We start from the raw sequence: 18,955 nt of genomic DNA on the forward strand, positions 1-18,955 counted from the left end.
TATAAAAATGAGGAGCTATTCCATGTTCATAGATAGAAATGCTAAATAACATTATGATGTAAATTATTATCTACTTGGTAGATACAGTACAACTTTAACTAAAATATTATGATATTATTTTAGTGAATATTCACATACATTTGATATGCAAAACAAAAGAAGCCAAAACAATATGGAAGAATAATGAAGCCAGTAGACTGATACCACCATACCTTGTGATTTAGATGACAAGTAGATCAACAGGACAAATTAGATTACCCATAACCAAAACAATTACAATCAATTGATATTTAATGAAGGAGAAAACACAATAAAATGAATCCATCAGTCTTTTTAGCAAATCCCATGGAAACAACAGGGGATCTACATGCTACAAAATGAACTTAGGCACAGACCTTAAAATTTTCACAAAAATTAACACAGAATGAATCATAGACCCAAATATAAGTTGCAAAATTCTAAAACTAAAAGAATCTAGGTGATTTTTGTACATAATGTGTTTTCAGATATATACCAAAGATGAACTCTCAATCCATAAAAATGTGCATGTTCTGTAAGTGACAAATGAATATCTGAAAAAGCCCTTGATTATTCAACATTCTAGAAAAGAGAAATCTATAGGGATACTACAAAGATCAATACTGTTCAGGGGATAACTAAAAGACAGTGGGCAATTAGTTTATTGGATTAGTTGTATGATACTAAAATGGCATGGACATTATAATACCATATGTTTTACATTTATGAAAACTCATAGAGATAAACATCAAAAAGTGATTCCTACTGTAAGCTATGGAATTTAATGTAATTTGTCAGTCATAGTGTGTTTATCGTAAAAATATATATACTCTGATGAAAATATACTAATATGAAAGGCAACTGTATGCTGGCTCAGTGGAAATACTATGTAAGAAAATGTCTACTGATGTTTTCTGCATTCTTAGAACTGCTCTAAAAACAAAAGTTTATTAAATCTTAAAAGGAAAATCATAGATAAATAAATAATGAGGATTCGAGATTTAGATTCCAGGGAAAGCCATAAGCATTATGAATGATAAGAAGCATTTCAGCTATAGAGAAATACAAATAAGCATGTAAGAGTACAAAATATATACACAAATGTAATGAGACATCACAACCAAAAATATTGTGTTGGATGAACTCAATGCGCTTGTATTTCTAGTGGTACTAAATAGTCACTGAGGTCTGAAAATTGGAGTGAAATGATAACTGGAAAAGAGTAAGAATTGAATTCAAGAAGAAAGGGCGCTGTTATTGATGGGGAAGCTGCCTGATATCACTGTAGATATGACCACATATGGCAGAGTTCAACATAAGTTGGAAATCAAATCAATGTGGATTTGAGAAGGACAATCAGAATTTTTGAAGCTTCTAATACATTATGGTTAGAATAAAGCATTCCCATGCCCTTATGTTAAAATTACAGGGATTTCTATTTTCACTGGAAATGATACATATAGTGCTTATATTAGATTGAATGGGGTCCTTCTGGCTGACAGAATAAAAGCTACATTTTTTTTTTTTTTTAGTCAGACTTACCTTCATTACCATACTATTAAAAATCTATGTACATTTCTGGCATGTGATTAAGTGAGCCAGATTGCTGGAGTGTTGTGTACTATGAAAGGATTTCAATTTAATGTTTTAAGCTTTGGGAAAAGGTTGACTTACATAATTTGGTATTTGCATATACTTTGCATGTGCAACTGATGTGTGTGTATGTTGGGGGATGATCACTGTTAAAACTAGCCTAGAATGTAAATATTATCTTAGATTCTAAGTCATTATAGCCAATTGACAGATAGTTATTGCAGGTCATGATCTGAAAATGTGACTTTAAAGTCCTTCATGGTTATTTGAAATGTTGATGAATTATATTTTAAAACTGTCAATGGGCTGTTAAATCTGTTTATACTTTGCATTTAGTTTGCATGTCAATTGGACTTTAAGTAGGCATATTTCTTGATATGGCCAGATGGTGTCTGGGTGATGTAGAATATCTTTGGAGAATGAGGAAAGATTATTACATTATTAAGGAAAGTTTAAATTGAACAAAGTCATTTATTTAAGCCTTTGAATGGTAAAGTGAGATGCTAATGGCCATTTTTTTTTTTTTTTACAGTTTGATCAATTTGTGATTGAAATACCATGTATATATAGCAGAATTGAAATTTAAACTTTCTTTGGGTTCATGATTAGAGCCATATAAATAACTTGTTTAAATCATTGATGGTTGTTATGGTGAACATAAGGTAAAGGGTTTAGAATGAAAATGAACTCTAATTAGTAGTTATACTTTATAAAATATCCTATTACTATATTTTAAGATATGTAATGAGTATAAAATACACTGCATCTAAATAGTATTTTGTATGGCTAACTGAAAACAAACTTGTAGTTTATTAGAAGATGAACTCTAAATTTAAGAAAGTTCATGTGATACATCATCTTCATCTAGGTCTATTTCATTTAGCATAATGCCCTCCAGATTGATATGCTTTTGAAAATATGGATATAGTAATTTTAAATATAGATGCAGTTATTTCAGATTGTACAAATGTATCATAATACTACATTTTATCAATAAATATTCAATAATGTTTATTAATTTATAATATTTTTAAAAATATGGGATAATAACTTCAAATATGTTTTAAAGATTATGAAATAATCAATTAGAAAGAAGTTATCAATTAAAATATACACTTATTTTGGCTTTTATTTTAAAAAATGTAATGCAGTAAGGAAGACCATTTTGAAATGAATGCTGAAAACATTGTGTGGAAGATTCTCTGATGTCTTAATAACCACACCCCCCTCAGGGGACAGAGAGATGGCTTAGCAGTTAATGTGCTTGTCTTTGAAGCCTAAGAACTCATGTTTGACTTTCAAGATCTCAAGTAAGGCAGACACACAATGTGATGCAAGCACACAAGGTTGTGCATGCACACAAGATGGCACAGTCATCTGGAGTTTTATTGCAGTGGCTGGAGACCCTGGCATGCCATCTTTCTCTCTCTCTCTAATAAACAAATAATCCCCTTCCTAAAATCTTTCATATCTAATACATTGGTTTTGTAAGTGGCTCAGGAAAGTATCATGAAAGCCATCAGTGGACACTGATATGGGCATTTTATTTATACTATATTGGACTTAGGGTCATGGGACATACACAAAATGTTTCCTTTCTTGGGTTCTGTATATAAGTTAAAATTCTAGATGTATACCCTTGCATAACTCTGATAACAAACATTCTGTGGCTGCTTTTAAAGGAAACATTAAGGACAGGTATGCCCATCAAGTGAAACACTTCCTATATGCTCCCTGTCATTCTTGTTCCGTTATGAGATGATTAACAAGAAAAAGTAAATAAAGGAAAATTAATTTTATTTATTTATTTATTTGCAAGGAGAGAGAGAGAGAGAGAGAGGAAAAAAAGAGAGAGAGAAAGAGAATTGTCATCCAGAGCCTCCAGGTGCTGTAAATGAAACCCAGATGCATGTGCCCCTTTTGTGCATCTGGCTTCACATGAATGATGTGAAATCAAACTCTGGTCATTAGCCTTTTACAAGCAAGCACTTTAACCACTGAGCAATCCCTTCACCTCCAAAATTAGTTATTTTTAATAGTTGATCATTACATGTATGGCCAATGTAAATGTTGCTTGTCATAGAATTTCAGTACTCCATAATAATTGGTAAAATGTGTATGCAATAATGTTTTAGAACACGTGTGAAAAATTACTGGCTTCTGGGCTTCTGTCCAAAATAGGAAAAGATTACTGTGGAAGCAAGTGTTTAAAATACATTGTGAAATATTGTGCTTTACTTATAATTACTATAGCATCCCTAACATTTGCCAAATTTTCTCTACCCTCTGCCCAAAGGCATTTTCTCTGAAAAAATTAATTTGATAGGGAGTAAGTAAACAAATATTTTAGTTAGAAATCATTTATATTACCACATATCTGCTATGATCACAAGTATGTGAATGTTTTAGAGCTATTCTTTAAGAGACTTAAAAATGTATGAATATTATTTCAAATTGCTTAAGAAAATATGGAATTCCTGTTACTATTTAATAATATTTATACTTGTTATTAAAATGGAGGGAAGTTAAATATTAGCATAAAACTTATGCTTAAGACATCAAATTAGAACTATAAGAATTAATTTTAGAGGTCTATGCCTATAAAGGACAAACATACTCAAAGTTTTACTTTCTTTAATATTTCTGAAACTTAGATAACCTAAAGCATGCTGTATTAGTAATTCTGTTAATTCTCTTAAAGAAGGTTATATACTACAAACAATGAATATATCAAAATATGATGGTACAAATGGCAGCTTTTAATTTATTATTTGCAATGTTCAGCTTAAGTATTTTGGTTTATGTGGGTAAATAACATTGTGGAGTAAAAGAAAACATAAAATATATTTATTAAAAGTCTATATATAAGAAGATTTTTAAGTATTAATTTAAAGTGCCATTGATACTATTAAAAATCTAAAGAGTTACTAGAATATAATAAAATGGATTTTAAAAGCCAGTAATAAATAATGTGTACAAGAGAGCTATTCTTAGTGCCATAATATAATATTTTAATGTGCACTGTCTCTTTTAGGACTGGATCTGCCATTTATGATGATGCCTCATCCCCTACTTCCAGTCAGTTTACCTCCTGCATCAGTTGCCATGGCAATGAATCAGATGAACCATCTCAATACTATTGCCAACATGGCTGCTGCAGCCCAGATGCACAGTCCGCTCTCCAGAGCTGGTGCCTCTGTTATAAAGGTAGGAATCATTGTTTGAAGAGGAAAAAAAGTGTTAATTACATATAAACTTTGATAAATTATCATCAGTACCAGTGCATCATCACTAGTAACACATAGCTCACTGACTCAGTCAATTATTTTTATGCAGTATTGTTCAATCTGGTTTCTGACCAGGCCTGCCAGATTTGGTTGTTATTGTTTGTATTTGTTTGTTTGGTTTTTCCTGTGGGCACAAATTTCAATCTCTGTCTGTGTCTCTTATTTTTCTAGTTTCATGCCTTAAAATCAAGTGCACAGTATGTAGAAGGCATGACCAGACTAATGGCATAATAAATAAGTGTTCATAAAACATTTCTCTTTTTCCTATCTGTGGGATAAAACAGTGTCAAAAGCGTACTTTTTTTTTCTATTTTTGGAATTTTAGAGGAAGTTGTGAGATATGCTACACTGTACAGAATTTATTGTCAGAAAGGCTTGGTTCTTAATTTTGGTTTGCCTTTGATTGGTTGAGTGAACTGGAATGTGAAACTTAACCCTACTGAAAGTGCTTCTTCAACAGTAAAATGAAAGTCACTCTGATACTCTCTCCCATGTATTTCATTAGCCGTATGGAGATAATGTGAGGAAAATATTTATTAAAGGAGTAAATAATTTAATTATGATGTTTATTATTACATCATCTTATATTATAGTTTAGAAATATATGGGAATTGTTTAAAGTAACACAAAGATATATAATCATTACTCCTTCTTTTTCCTATTATTTAGGCAATGCTATTCTTTCTTGCCAAATAATATAGGAAATATTGAGTACTTTTTATTTTTATTTTTTTTAGTTATGAGATAATTATACATGGGATGGTAAAAGGATAATCAATCATACCAACATATTGATTGGTTCTTTACTTCTTCATTTATTTAACCCATATATATGTTGTTATATTGATCAATAAAGGAAACTAATAAAGAAGAAATATACTGTAACTTCCAAAGCTCTCAAAATAAATGAGATAAATAATTACTCATTTAACTTGTACTAACAAATCAAAGTAATGGATAACATGTAAAACACCAAATAAAAGGAATTTAGGAGAGGGAGAATTGTGACCAAGTATGGAGGAGGGTTTCCTGGAATTAGGAAATGTGTTACAGTTGATGGATTTGAATTGAGCCTTGCAAAACTGACATATTCTTAATAGAGAAACATGTAGATGAGAGAAGTGAAGTCATGAGATATTTGATATTCTGAATATTTATTTTAAAATTAGCACCCACTTTAGATGTGAGGTTTCTAATTTTATAGGTCAGTTTCTTTTTTATAAACTTCCAAGTGAAAGTTTTCCTCCTGGAAACATTGTAGCTATTAATGTATTGGTCTATCATACTTATTTTAGAATTATTTGTTACAGTGAAAACTGAAAAATAGAGTAAATTTGAGAACAAATTTACTTATGGCTATTATTGAAAAAATAAAATATTTTTGCCATGATTTTGAAATTGGATGGCTATTGAAAAATAAACTTACAATAAAGTTGGGAAAATCTATTAAGAAGCACAAACAACTGTATTTACAATAGCTAAGAATAGGAATCAGCCTAGATACACTTTGATAGATGAATGGATAATGAAATGTGGTACATATATACAGAGTGGGATTCTATTCAGCATTACATAGAAATGAAATTATGAAATTTGCTGGGAAAAGCATGGACCTGGAAATGATTATATTAAGTAAAGTGACTCAATTTCAGAGTTTCAAACTATATGTTCATTCTGATATGTGGGCCCTGGCTTGTAATATGTATCATCTATCTATCTATCTATCTATCTATCTATCTATCTATCTATCTATCTATCTATCATCTATCATCTATCTATTTATCTACCTAGAAAGGTAGAATCATAACTAAAAGAACTACAAAGGGAGGGCCTGGAAAAGAATGAGGGAGTTGTAAAGCATGGAAGTGATATAGATACAGAAGGGAGAGGAGACAGAGGAATGGGGGGAGTAGGAGGGATGATGAGAATCAACAAAAAAAACTGTATTGCAAAATTCAAAATAAAAACCCATGTTTAATATAGTGGAGTCATCATCCCTGGAAGTTTGAGGCATATTTATAATATATGCATGCTTGTGTGTCTTCAAAAGTTCACTTTACTAGTTTTCATAAAGTCTTTTATTTGGACTGAATTAGTTATATTTTTGTGGAATATCTGATACTTAATTTAATATGCAACCTCTTAAATAAGAAAGTTTGAACTAGCCTAAGTATGATTTTTTACTTCAAAAAGTTTGTGTTCAATCTAATGCTTAGTTAAGTCCTGAAAAAATGCATGGAAATAATTTTATTTTGAAGAGAAATTATATATAATTTCATGTATTTATAACAAAGTACTTGTGGTAGTTTGAATAGATGTCCCTCAATAGATTCAAGAGTGTTTTGTTTGTTTGTTTGTTTGTTTGTTTGTTTGTTTTTTTGGTTTATCAAGGTAAGGTTTTACTCTAGACCAGGATGACCTGGAGTTCACTATGTAGTCTCAGGGTGGCCTCAAACTCACAGTGATGATCGTCCTACCTCTCCCTCCCAAGTGCTGGGATTAAAGGCATGAACAACCTCACCTGACAGATTCAGGAGTTTTATTCAAGCTTGTAAGTTGGTGTCACTGTTGGTGGATCCTAGGGTCCAGCCGTAAGGTATGTTTGAGGGTGGATCTGAATTTCAATAAAAGATATGTAGAGCACTTGAGCTCTGCCTAGGGTTCCTGGAGTGTGCTTGCTTATGGTGTTAGTGGTGACATTTCTTTCTGTGTGGACCTATGAGAGGGGACCAGCTTCTTCAGCCATTAAGGGACTTCCCTTGGATCTGTAAGCTTCACAACAATCCCATTTCTTCCATAAACTGTGTCTGGTTTGGTGGTTCAACCTAGCAATGTGAAGCTCACTATAGTGTACTTATATAATAGGAAAGTTATTATCTTTACAAAAATAAGACATAATTTCTGCAAAAAATAAGTCAGTCGTTGTTATAATAAAAACCACGTAATTTACAAATGGATGTTTCTATGAATGAATGTCATCCTCCTTTCAAAAAATTATTCAATTTGATATTGAGTCATATGATACTCAAATATTAGAATGTATATTTTTTTACTTTAATCTGTATTTCTAAAGAAAATTATTTCAATGAGCTCCTTGGTGAAGCACATTTTCAAAGTTTAATCTATTAGAATTGTATAGACATTGGACACACATACTGAGAATGTAACTTATAACTTTAATATGCATTGTAGACACCTCTACATAAAAAACCCTGGCTTGAGCCTCAGAGGCCCCCAACACCTCATCACTGAAGCAGACCAAATATGAACACAAAATGGCTCAGGGAAATTTTGCGGAACAGGGGGAGGAAAGAACGTCAGAGCCACATGTTGAGTCAGGATATGCAGAGACATTTATCGTACCAATAACTGTGGGCTAACTCCACAATGCACGACCCATATACCTCAACAAGAGGGGTCAATGGGGAGGGGCTAGTCACGGATGAGCCTAATAATGGTACCAAACTGCCTGTATTTGATGAATAGAAAACTAATAAAAAAGAAAAAGAAAAAAAAAAGATAGGAGCATAAAAAAATTTTGCTATTCTTATCTGAAAGGAACAATTAGTTTCATTTTAGTCTAAACATACATATGCTAACAGTTCATTTGTAACAACTATGAGGTACATGAGACCACTTATATCTGGTCTAAAAAGTTTATTACTCCTATAATTTTATTTTCCATTAATGGAATCTCTATTATGTATCAGGTGTTTGTCGATTCTTGTACCTTAATGGGAAATAAAACAATAAATGAATAAATATAATTCATGATTAAAAGTTTAGATAGGCCAAATGAACTCACATGTCCTACCTTGGAAACAGTAACTATTTTTATACCATAGGAAGGGAGGAATTATAGTCACAGTCAGAAAAGAAATAACACACAATAATTCATATCCCTCTTAAATAAGCACAAACATGGGCTGGAGGGATGGCTTAGTGATTAAGGCATTTGCCTGCAAATCCAAAGGACCCAGGTTCGACTCCCCAGGACCCACGTTAGCCAGATGCACAAGGGGGCGCAAGAGTCTGGAGTTGACTTGCAGTGGCTGGAGGCCCTGGTGCACCCATTCTCTCTCTCTCCCTCTTTCTCTGTCAAATAAATTTTTAAAAAGCACAAACTTTTCCAATCTGTTTACCTATTAATTTATATTTCTTCAGAAAAGCATAACAAATTAAAAGTTTAAGAAATCTCCATAAAATAAAAGGATAAGATTAGTTTCCAATTTAAATTCAAGCTATTTCTTTAGCACAAAATGATTTCAAGTTAGAAACTGTATTTTGCATAATTGTATTTGAGTCATTTTATTTAATATGTGCAAATATTTCCACCTTTGTGTGAAAAAAAATTGGTGATTAGAGGTTTTAATGCCTGAAGTTTTTCTTAAATTGGGACAGCTACTACAAGGAAGAATATACCTGCCTGGCCCAGTCACAACTGCTGTGATTTCCTACCAAAAGGAGGAAGTAAAATCATATGCTTTTAGAGCTCTTAGACATATGAGGAAGATATGTTTATTGTTTTTGATAGATTTCCTCAGATACATGTATTTAAATAATTTAAGAATGAATTTTAGTTGCACAGAATTTTCCTAGTATTACTAAGCTGCCCAAAATTGTAGTCACTATTTGCATGTAAGTATTTAGCCTTAAATTAATTAAATAATATTAAAACTACAAGTGTTAGGCTGGAGAGGTGGATTAGAAAGTAAGGTGCTTGCATGATAGCCTAAAGACACTGGTTTGATTCATTAATCTCCATGTAAGCCAGATACACAAGGCAACACATGCATCTGGAGTTCATTTGCAGTGGCTATAGATCCTGGCATGCTCCTTCTCTATTTCTCTCTGTTTCTCAAGTAAATAAATACATATAAAATTTGAAGAAAAGCTAAAAAATGTTTATGGACAGTTTCTTTTCAATTACCCAAATGCTACATCTATTTGTGGCTCCTATATTAGGCAGCCAAAATATAGAACATTTCCATCATTGCAAAAAAATTTTCTTGGAGAAAACTTTTTTAGTAAGGTATATAGCTTTACAAAAACTAAACTAGGGCTGGAGAGATGGCTCAGCAGTTAAGCACTTTCCCGTGAAGCCTAAGTACCCCAGTTCGAGGCTCAATTCCCCAGGACCCACATTAGCCAGATGCACTAGGTGGCTTACACATCTGGAGTTTATTTGAAGTGGCTGGAGTCCCTGGCGTGCTCATTCTCTCTCTCTCTCTCTCTCTCTCTCTCTCTCTCTCTCTCTCTCTCAATCTCTCTCTCTCAATCTCTTTGCCTCTTTCTGTCTGTCACTCTCAAATAAATAAATAAATAAACTATAATACCCATGTAAAATCAACAAAAATATTGCCTTGTGGCTGTTTAGAAAGAAAAATTAATAATCTCATTATTAACTATTAGAAAACAGAGGACAAATAGTTTTCTGATTTATTAAATGAATGTTTAATGTGTGAAAGGAGTTTGCTATTCTGACTTATTGTGTGACTTTTCTTGGAAAGATAGAATCAAATATCTATTCACCCCAGATAGAGCTAAAGTACTGAAAACAGACCAAATAAATGATGCCACCTGAGTCTACCTTAGTGAACTTGTGAGTGTATTGAGGATACTAGTAGGAGTATGGGTGAGATATTACTTACAGTACCATGGATGACTCAAAAATAGCTACATCACTGAAAAGCTTACCCTATCATGGGTAATGACCCACAAGAGCTGCATCCCTGTCACTTTCTGTACAACTTACAAGCAGCTTGGCTGGTTAAAGGTTTTTTTTTTTTTTTCCTCCTCCATAATTGTAACGGCTTATATAAACTAGAGTAAGTGGTTTGCAAATGTAGGTTATAAGAGTTTCTTGAGCCTTCTAGTTTAAATTACTTCCTGAGTCTTATGAGCATCTCTTCTGTCCTCAGGAGGGAGTGTTTCAATGTCAACTCTCCCTCCCTTCCTTTGGCTTTTATGTTCTTTCTGCCTTCTCTTCAGTGATGGTCTCTAAGCATTGGAAGGTGTAATATAGATGGTTATTTTCTTCTTTTGAAACATTATATCACAGCAATGGTCACTAGTTCTTAGGAGCTTGATATGCTATGAGTCTCTGTAGTACACCATCCACTTGACCAATGGATGTGGACAGCAGTAGGAATCATTAAACACAAATATATGGAAGGTAATTTTATAGGCATAGAATATCCATTTAATAACATAATAATAATAAAAGTTCACCCTCACACCTGGTACCTTTGTCTTCCTTGACCATGGCCTTTTGCCAGATCTATAAGATACCTAGGTCAACATTAATACCATCCATATAGAGAAAACATTTTATAGGTGGTAAACAAGATCAATAAAAACCCACCATTATCCATTACAAGTATGTGCAAGTTGATGTAATGAGTCAGTAGCTAAGGGGATACTAAAGACAAATACCACATGAAAAGATTTTATTTTTGATACAAATTTCTGCACCAAAAGTGCTATGTAGTACAAGGTTTGAGGATAGAGCAACTATCTTACTAAACCCTCTGTAATCCATAATCTTTTTGTGGGGGGAGTTTAGAGGTAAGGTCTCTCTCTATCCCAGGCTGACCTGGAATCAGCTATGTAGTCTCAGGGTGGCTTCAAACTCATGGCGCTCCTCCTACCTCTGCCTCCTGAGTGCTGGGAGTAAAGTGCTACACCTTGCCTGGCCCACAATTCCTTTTCATGAGCCATCCAATTTCCTTATCCCCAAATTGATGCCATGAGATCAGAGTGAATATCCTCAACCCTAATGGGACCCTTGTTGGGATCTGTTCTGGGGGCATGGTGGTTATGTGTGGGTAGGTTGGTGATGTGTGGGATAGGAAAGAAAGCAAGTTGATAAAGTTCCCTTGTTGAGACTCATACATGGAGTCAGTTGGATACAGGCGGTAGAAGAGATTCACACTACAAACACTGTGCTCTCATCTGAAAGCAAACTGTAGTTCCAGAAGGAGGAGAATGTGTCAGGACAAGCAGACAGAACATGATTTTATGCCAGGATATGTCCTTCAACCTCTGAAGCTGAGGCTTCTTTCAGCTTCCCCACCAGTGATGGATAACAGCTACTGTTCTCTTCTGGCCTAACTGAGCCAATCCATATGATGTCTTCCCTCCTGTGGGAGCCTCCTCCCATTGCACCCCAGGCAGAGCTGGGGAGGAGCTCTGCTTTTTGGAAAAGAACCTCTCTCAAAGAGACAGCCTGTTGCCTCTGCCACAGCTTCCTCTTAGGCCCCTTTCAAGTTTGGCCAGATTAAGGGAGCTGGATATATGCCCCTACACCCCACTCTCTGCCCAAGTGTGTCTGATGTTGCTGGCATACAGAGGGCTGGGGAGGCAAGCACATGCTCAGGGCTCTTACTGGTCAGAGATTTCCTGTCCTCACCCAGTCCTGTTCCGTGTGTCTGTATGTGAGGCTTGGGACACTGGAGAAATGGGAGGAGGGGTAAAGGCTGCCCTAAGAATGCTTCTTATTCTGTTCTTGTTGGGATCTGTTCTGGGGGTCGGAGCTTGACCTTGTGTATTCGTCAATAAACTCATTTACACACACAAAATAAAGAGTCAGAGTAGTCTCTGACTGTTATGTTTTTCTGCACTGGTCCATTATTGAGGACTCCTTTTGTATGCAAAACCACGGATTTCCCTTCCTCTGTATTAAAGGTAATATTTGAGGGGTTGTATCCTTTAACTTCTATCTCGCTCTCTCCCTCCTTACCATCAATCTATTCTTATAAATTCCAAGGGAGGACCTGTAAACACACCTCAAATTTGTACTTTCTTCCTATTTCACTCCTCTACTTGTACGAACTAGCAAGCTAGAACCTCTGGCTTCTCTTTTGACCAACTTGTCAACTCAGAGGCTAATGCAGAGGATGCTATCAGAGCAACATTTTACTTTTCTGTTGTTATTTCTCCATTCCACAAAAAATCCCCACCTGGAAGCCATGTAGACCTCAGTCATCTGTATTTTTACTCAGATCAGTAGTCATGCAATTGCTACTATGGCTTTCTGGAAATCGTGCCCATATGAGCCACTTTGGGAGGCTGTGTGTATGCTCTAGTCCTTCAGCAGTTTTCAGGAATTACTCCTAATCACACAATGGACTCAACTAAGGGCATGCACCATTCATCCTTGGATTCACATGAATGATTCTCTACTCTTATATGACATAGACTTGGTTACATGTCCTATCACCCCTCACAAGGAGCATGCAATTAATTTAAAGTTTCTGTTATTTACTGAATTGAAGCTTGCATTTGGACTATTTAATCTTTAGTTTGGAGACTAGATATGTCAATGTCATATAAAAACATCCAGTCCTTCTTTACATCACTAACAGGGTACATTAAACATTCAATAAACTTATGTAGCATGAATGAATTAAGGTTAAAGATTTACGGGTTATTAAACTTTGGGAAGTTTTTCCAATATAAATAGTATTAGTAATAACATCTTTAATTCAAAAAGTGGAAAAGATATAGGTTACAAACGTATGCCACTTTTGGTAGTTGTTTTTCTTGTTATTTGGCCAAAAGTACTTTGAGGATGTTGTTATGCCAAGCACATAGTAGCTTTTAGTTCTGGCTCAGATCCCTTTAGTGTTGGCTCAGCTATTAGCATTTGTAGTTAATAAGTAATATAGCCATAACATGAATTGGAAATCACATTATGATCATTAGACTTGCAAGGATGTTCAGCCTTCAGTTTTACCCATGAATATGGTGAAATTTCAAAGCAAAAATAGGTTAAATACATGATAGGTATGAACAAAGTTCCTTTGATATTTGACATTTAGGTATCATATAACATATTATATTTTATAATTTTCAGATACTTTGTATTACCTCTGTACTGTAGTTTCCTCTGATAAATTTTAGCAAAGCAAATAGAAAGGATTTCTTTGGCTATTTCCCAGAACCATCTGATTAGCTGTGTTTCTTGTTTGGCTGAGCAGCTGGCAATTAATGAATTGATAGGAAATGGTCACAAGGCAGTGGCATTAGCATGTGAACATCTGGTATTAAAATTAGTCAACACAGAGGGGGCTTTTGTGATAATTCAAATTCACTGAAAACCACTATTTGAACCTTATTCTAAGTGCGCTGTGCAGAACAATGTTATTTCTATCTCTTAGGGCATGAGATGAAGATACATTGAGTCAGAATTGAGGATTGCTTGTCTTCATTTGTTTTTTTTTTTTGTGTGTGTGGGTAGGTGGCACAGTTCCAACACACAGCATGATTTAGAAGTCATAAATTTTCCACTGAATATCCTTTGGACACTCAAGTCCATTTACATGCTATGAGCAGATATTATGGCCTATTCCTTTAATCTGCCAGCCTCTATCTGGACAAGTTTAATCTTCCTGAAAAGGTGAGACAGTATGTTGTTCAAACATTACATAGGTCGCATTTAGGGTATGCCTATGATCTTGAACACTTTTGTGCTTGTATGTTCCAGCTTTATCCCCAATCTGGCATTTCTTATGCACAGTACTATGTCACATCTTTCAATTGAGAGGTGATGTTATATCTCCAAAACTGGAAACTGAAAGCTCTTTCTAACTGGTAAATTTCTTAACTGCTTGTGAATGTGAAGTATAATATTATTACATATTTGTTGTTTCCCAGACTATGAGATAGATATATATTTCCTAGCCTGGAATATGAAAATTTATAATTGCTAAATAACATTTTTTCACCTTTTAATCCTCAATATTCTACTTGCCTATTTACATCTAAGTTCAGGAAAATTTCCATATTCACTTATATTAACTAAAGTGCAAGAGCAAGAAAGTGACTGTACAACTCAATTTTTACACTAGTTCATAAAGATTCATAAACTACATTTTCATTAGCATTTAGAGATATCATGTCTTGATATTCAATCAAATAGCAACAATTTTTTTTTTAATTTCTCTCTTTGGTTTTATTTATATAGTCTATCAAATGCCATCCACTTCTATTCCTGTAGAACGATGTGGCTCTAGAAAAGAAGTAAATCAATTAAATATGAATTATCAAAGCAAGTACATTATGGAAAACATTTTAGTATTCAGATAAATTTCCAAAAGCTACTTGTAAGCAGTGAAATATCATTATATCCTTTAGGAACTTATTAATAGATTAAAATTTGGAATAATAATTACAGTGAGAGTTGAATTCAGATTAAATCAACTACAAAAATACTTAAACATTATGCACTTCTATTGAATGAATGAAAAAAGGAAAAATAATAAAATATGAGAAGGATAACATCAATTTCAAGTACTTGATTAAAAAACACAATGGAACCAAAGAATATATGTGTATAACCAAGTGATAAAATTATCTAGTTCACACATATTAGTACCTAATTAGTTATGCTTATATTACTAACATTTCAAACTGGTAAAAAAAATATACTGAAATGAAATAAATGATCTTCCAAATGATCATATTTGATACTATAGTGCCAATAAACTAAATGTTATACAAATTGTGTTAAACTCTGTGAAAACTGAACTTTGTAAACCTTGCTTCTGCTCTCTCTGTAGAACTAATTGTGCTTTTGAGTGACTTAATAGGATGCATGCATCCTTTAACTATATAATATACATGAAAATTAAAGGAAATGGCTTGATAAAAGAGGACAGTGTTTGTACTAAGTAATGGCATGTCCAATAGCTGCTCTTTCTTTTAGGCATAAACGCTGAACTGTTCATATTAGAATCTGAGGTATCACCAAAGAGAATTGCATTAATTATAGGATAAATGAGGATTTGGTTATTTTGCTGTTTGAAACTAGAGAATTCTGCAGTGCTTCAGAGGAGCTACAGCTGTTTTTGATGGGATGTGAGTGAAATACATAAAGAGTAAAAGGGATGTAAATGTCATAAATGCCACATAAAATGATGTCATCAATGAGTAAAATCATTCGGGTTTTAGAATTACAATTTTTCTTTTTAAATGTCCTTATTTATTTCTTACAAATACTTTTAACTCTGTATTGGGAAAATTCTAAGGGGATTACCACTTGTGTTATCATTTGTATTAAAACATATTAACTTGCTGTGAAATTTTAACTAGGCCTAGACACACAGTAACTACCTAAAGAACCAAAACACACTGTGGTTAAGTCTCTAAATAGATGCATATTGATTTCAGAGGTCAAAATGTGTGTGTTTACTTGCAACAGAGAAATTATTTATATAACTGTCTTTATTATGGAGGAAATGAAAACTTTCAGATCCACACAGATTGTTTTTTACCATATCTCATTGTAAATGAGTATAATACATTGGACATGCATAAAATAGGTCACATACCAGTAAATTATCTGATTTCCTGGCTGCCATATTATCAATGAACTGAAGGTTGACTGAATTTCATTCAGAGTTGTCATCACTCTTGATATTCACTCTTTAAACTATGTTTACAAACTTGGTTTATTGCTTCATGTAACACATTGATTAAATTACAAAGCAGACATTGGGAGGTAAATTATTTAAATTCATAGTGTCTTATAATTTTTAGTTTACTGGTGGAATCCCTTATTATATAATTGTATTTTCTCATTATTCATAGCATTGTCTATTTGTGTAGATGTTCTTCCAATACTTCATTCAGAAGAAGCTTTCATTTTTCATTAGGCAGTGGTAAAAATGAAATATCATTATCATTTGCATTCTTCATTTTTTTGTTTATTTATTATTTATTTATTTGAGAATGACAGACAGAGAGAAAAAAGAGGCAGAGAGAGAGAGAGAATGGGGGCACCAGGGCTTCCAGCCATTGCAAATGAACTCCAGACACATGTGTCCCCTTAGCATTCTTCAGTTTTTACAAACCATCATCTCTATGAATCACTCTAAAAAATATACATTGAGTATGACAGCACAGAAGGTTTTATGTGTGTTTCCTGTTTCAATTACATGCTGATGTTTCTTTAGTTATATTTTTTTATAAAACTGCTGTACTTTGTTCCTACCCATTCACTATTGAATCTGTTAGCAACAAATTTAGTGATTTAATTAAACATTTTTAAGCAAGTATTAGAATTGAAAAACAAGTAATAAATTCTCTATATTTTATGCATATATTTTGCCATGAAGTCAGTGCACTTACACAACAGTAAAAGTACAAAAACTTAAAAGTATAAAAAACGTACAAAAACTTGGCCTTCAATGTGAATATGTTTTCATTGGGATGTGCATGTATTTGCAGACTTTCATGTGTGTACATGCACATACACAATCTAGAAAAAAATATTTTCAAGCATAGCAGGTTAGGTGAGATTTCACATTTGATGAACTTTAAGGTTCTTCAAAAAGTGATGGGAGTGTACTATGAAGGGAATATAGATCTTCCTGTCCATCTACATAACATCTTTCTAAAGTACAAATAGAACTATTAAGGAAAATTTGGTTCTTTTCTTATGCTGCTTATATGTCTTTGGATTATACATTCTGTACATTGTTATATGTAAATTTTACTGCAAACAAATTTAAATGAAATTCATCCTCTGTTTTAAATAATCTTTTAAGGCATAAGAACAACTATAAACACTTTAAATGCAGTATTTGCAACTACTACTACTTAATTACTTCATAACACTATAGCTAAACTACTCAATGTGTACCATGATTTTCATAAAAAATTTCAACTTATAATTAAATGCTTAGCAATTATACAAAACCCCACTTGAAATAAACATGATACAATGGTGCCTGTATTAATGTTCTAAGGCTGCTATAATTAATAGCTATGAATTTAAAAGGATTCAAACAATACAAATGTATTATGTTATAGTTCTGTGTGTCCAAATTAAGACATAGTCTTCATGAAGTTAAGAGATGCCAGCAAGCATAATTTCTTTTCTTCAGGTTCAAGAGAAGAGTATTTTTCCTTTCCTTTCCCAGCTTCTAAAGACTGTCATATTTCTTCACAACAGGCCCACTTACACCACCTTCAATAGCAATACTTCATCTCTCCAACACTTCTTTTTCTATCTTCTATGCCTTTAAGAGCCTGTGTGACATAAGATCAGATTCACTTAAACTATCCAATAAAATTTGCCTCAAGTTTATCAATTGTACCTGAAAATTTCCTTTACCTGTGCAATACAAAATCTTTACCAGTAACTGGCTATGAAGATACGGGATGAAAATATCTAGAAGGGAGATTATATTATTCTGTGCTGTGAAATTATAGATATTACAAAAATGTTTTTACTAATGAAATAAATTTTAGTTTTCATTTTACTATATTTTCTTTTTTTTTATTAACATTTTCCATGATTACAAAATATATCCCATGGTAATTCCCTCCCTCCCCACCCCCACACTTTCCCATTTGAAATTACTATATTTTCATTAAATAACTTTCTTTAGGAAATTATAAATTTAAATTTCTTATGCAAAATAAGTATGAAAATGTATATGCACATGTTAATAAAATTTTTCAGGCCAGGTGCGTGCCTTTAATCCCAGCACTTGTGAGGCAGAGGTAGGAGGATCACCATGATTTTGAGGCCACCCTGAGACTCTATAGTGAATTCCAAATCAGCCTGAGTTAGAGTAAGATCCTACCTTGAAAAAACAAACAAAAAAATCATATTACCATGATTAGAATATTGATGTTTTAATAATAATATGTAATTAGAACATTTAGTTCAAGGAATTTATATTGGTAAATTAAATATTTTATAGAACAAACATTCTCTCTTTCAGCATGTTTATCACTCAATGGTATTACTCCATTTGTATAAATAGTGCAATTTAGTGTTTTTGATCAAAATACATTTTTTTTCTTTTTGTTTTATTGAGGTAGGGTCTCACTCTACCTCAGGCTGACCTGGAATTAACTATGTAGTTTCAGAATGGCCTTGAACTCATGGTGATCCTCCTACCTCTACCTCCCAAGTGACAGGATTAAAGGAATGCACCCTCCCAGCCAAATAACCTTTTTATGTTTCAATTTTTTTTTATTAAAAACTTCCATGATTATAAAAAAAAATACCCTATGGTAATGTCCTCCCTCCTACCACGTTC

At 33.2% G+C, this 18,955-nt stretch overlaps 1 protein-coding gene across 5 annotated transcripts in view; it reads left to right on the plus strand.

Annotated features, from left to right (window-relative positions):
* Dach2 (dachshund family transcription factor 2) overlaps positions 1-18,955 on the plus strand; it is a 556,554-nt gene that overhangs the window by 452,523 nt on the left and 85,076 nt on the right. For all 5 annotated transcript variants that reach the window (XM_045140992.1, XM_045140993.1, XM_045140996.1 and 2 more), the window contains one exon: positions 4,646-4,818. In XM_045140992.1, coding sequence (XP_044996927.1) covers positions 4,646-4,818 — 173 coding nt within the window. The remainder of the gene's footprint in view (positions 1-4,645; positions 4,819-18,955) is intronic.

This window comes from Jaculus jaculus, chromosome X, assembly GCF_020740685.1.
Source record: "Jaculus jaculus isolate mJacJac1 chromosome X, mJacJac1.mat.Y.cur, whole genome shotgun sequence".
Taxonomy (NCBI): domain Eukaryota; kingdom Metazoa; phylum Chordata; class Mammalia; order Rodentia; family Dipodidae; genus Jaculus; species Jaculus jaculus.